Raw genomic sequence first — 2346 nt, forward strand, 5'->3', positions numbered from 1 at the left:
TGTATGACACTGCCTCTTTTTATTGTCTTCCCTTCAGAATGCAAATGGCGAGGTGACAGATTTCCTGAGTTTTTATACACTTCCCTCCACCATCATGAACCATCCAACCCACAAGAGTCTAAAAGCTGCATATTCCTTCTACAACGTCCACACCCAGACCCCTCTTCTAGACCTCATGAGTGATGCCCTTGTTCTAGCCAAAATGGTGAGGAACAGACCAGAGGGTCTTGGGAGATCCTGGGGGGAGGGCAGTGAAACAGTGGTGAGCATAGCTCCCTGGAGCTTGCTGCATCTGGGTTGGGAGGCTTTGAGCCCCTTCACCTTCCTCTTAAGTGGGGTGCTAGCAGTTTTCAAGCTCAAAATTCAAAATTAGGAGGGAATCAGATGTGTCTGAAATGGGGGCACTGAACTCCTGTGAGTTTCATTTTTGTAGCTGGTGCCAATAGCCAGCCTGCTTTGGGATAGTGGGATTCTTCTAGCTTTCCCAGTGTGGGAAGGGCAGAATGGGCTCCTCCTGAGCAGGTGATTGGAATAGCTGACTGGCGAGCGTGAGTAATAGGTAGTCATTGGCTCTCAGTCTTGTGGTACCAGTGCCCTCCTGCACCGAGCCCAGCCCCTACACCAAGGGAGCTTCCAATCAGTGAAATTGGGGAAGTGAGTCCTCACCAGCTTAAAGGAGCACTGAGGTATCATACCATCACTGTGTGTACCTGAGCCTAAGAGTCTGATAGCCAGAGAGTAAGGAAGCTGATACAAGCCAGCTTCCCAGAGGAAGGGGCTCTGAGCTTGGTTTCCAGAGAGGACTGTGGAAATTACTGGAGTGTTTTCGGGGAGGCATAGCAGGAGAAGTGGCCTGGACACTGAGTATGCTGTGAATACTCAGAGGGACAACTGAATAGAGGCCATATTGAGGGTGCCATTAAGACTGTCTTGGAAAGCACACCTGGAGAGCCAGGCGCTAGCTGCAGTTTGGATCTAATCCAAAAAACAGCCAGAGATTCTGACAGAATCCTATTCTGTGGCTATTTCTAGAACTTTTTTGGAGGTGAGGGGTGGGGAGGTACTGAGGATTAAACCCAGTGTGCTAAACCACTCAGCCATATCCCCAGCCATTTTTATTTTTGTTTTGAGACAGGGCCTCACTAAGTTGCTGAGGCCGGCCTTGAACTTGGGATCCTGCCTCAGCTTCCTGAGTGGCTGGCATTACAGGCAGGCTGTAATTTGCCTAGCTCTAGAACAGTTTTGTTTTTGTTTTTTAATATTTTTAGTTGTAGATGGATACAATACCTTTATTTTGTTTATTTAGTTGGTTTTTTTGTTTGTTTGTTTGTTTTTTTAATGTGGTGCTGGGGGTTGAACCCAGTGCCTCATGCACACTAGGCAAGTGCTCTACCACTGAGCCACAACCCCAGCCCTCTAAAACAGTTTTGAGGCGACAGCAGAGTGGGTAGGAAAGTAGGCAGCCTTGCTCTGTCCTCACCTGTTCTCATTTCTCCTGTCACCCTGAAGAAAGGGTTCGACGTGTTCAATGCACTGGATCTCATGGAGAATAAAACGTTCCTGGAGAAACTCAAGTTTGGCATAGGGGATGGCAACCTGCAGTATTATCTCTACAATTGGAAGTGCCCCAGCATGGGGGCCGAGAAGGTATGTGTGGTGTAGCCACATGTGGACTGCCAATTAGGTAGCTAGTGCGTCCAGCAGGAACAGGCCCATAAATCTGAGATGTGGCATCGGTCAGGATCCTTGTCAGCTAGTTTTTGGGCCCTTGAAACATCTGTTCCTTCTGATAGCCATACCAGCAGGTCAGTGTTCCCCTCTCAGTGATTGGTGAGAATGGCAGGGGGCCAGGCCCTAGAGCCTCATTGGATCAGGAGGGTCATCTGTGGTGTCTCTCCCAGCCAGCTGGACCATCTGGCTGGCTGGGGCAGGGTGTTCTGCACCATCCAAGAAAACCATGAAAGTGGAGTTTCCCATGGAGGTTAGGGTCTGTTGATCGGCTGTCCTGTTCTGGGCTGCCACCCTTGCCCCTCTTTAGCCCTTTGTCCTCCAGTTCCTCTGGGAAGCTCAGGGGCATGGGTATGGTCAGCATTTACAAAAAACTGTCCTGTGAGCTGGAGGGAGCCTTTGGTCCAGTGTTCCTCAGGAAACCACATCACTGGAAGGATCTGATAGAAATGGAAGCCTGGTGCTGAGCCTGGGTGAGAGTCCTTGGCTTCGTGTAAGCCCTCAAATGGCACAGGCCATGCTCTGTGGCCTCAGTGGGCCAGAACTTCAGGACAGTGGGGAGGCAGGAGAGTCCTGGGCACTGTCAACTCAATTCTGCCTCTCCCTGTTGACTCCTAG

General features: G+C 50.2%; 1 protein-coding gene across 2 annotated transcripts in view; it reads left to right on the forward strand.

Moving 5' to 3' along the window:
• The window catches only part of Nmt1 (N-myristoyltransferase 1), a 30335-nt gene that overhangs the window by 27632 nt on the left and 357 nt on the right, over positions 1–2346 (forward strand). For both annotated transcript variants that reach the window (XM_026408289.2, XM_026408288.1), the window contains 2 exons: positions 38–205; positions 1510–1647. In XM_026408289.2, coding sequence (XP_026264074.1) covers positions 38–205; positions 1510–1647 — 306 coding nt within the window. The remainder of the gene's footprint in view (positions 1–37; positions 206–1509; positions 1648–2346) is intronic.

This window comes from Urocitellus parryii, chromosome 7 (assembly GCF_045843805.1).
Source record: "Urocitellus parryii isolate mUroPar1 chromosome 7, mUroPar1.hap1, whole genome shotgun sequence".
NCBI lineage: Eukaryota > Metazoa > Chordata > Mammalia > Rodentia > Sciuridae > Urocitellus > Urocitellus parryii.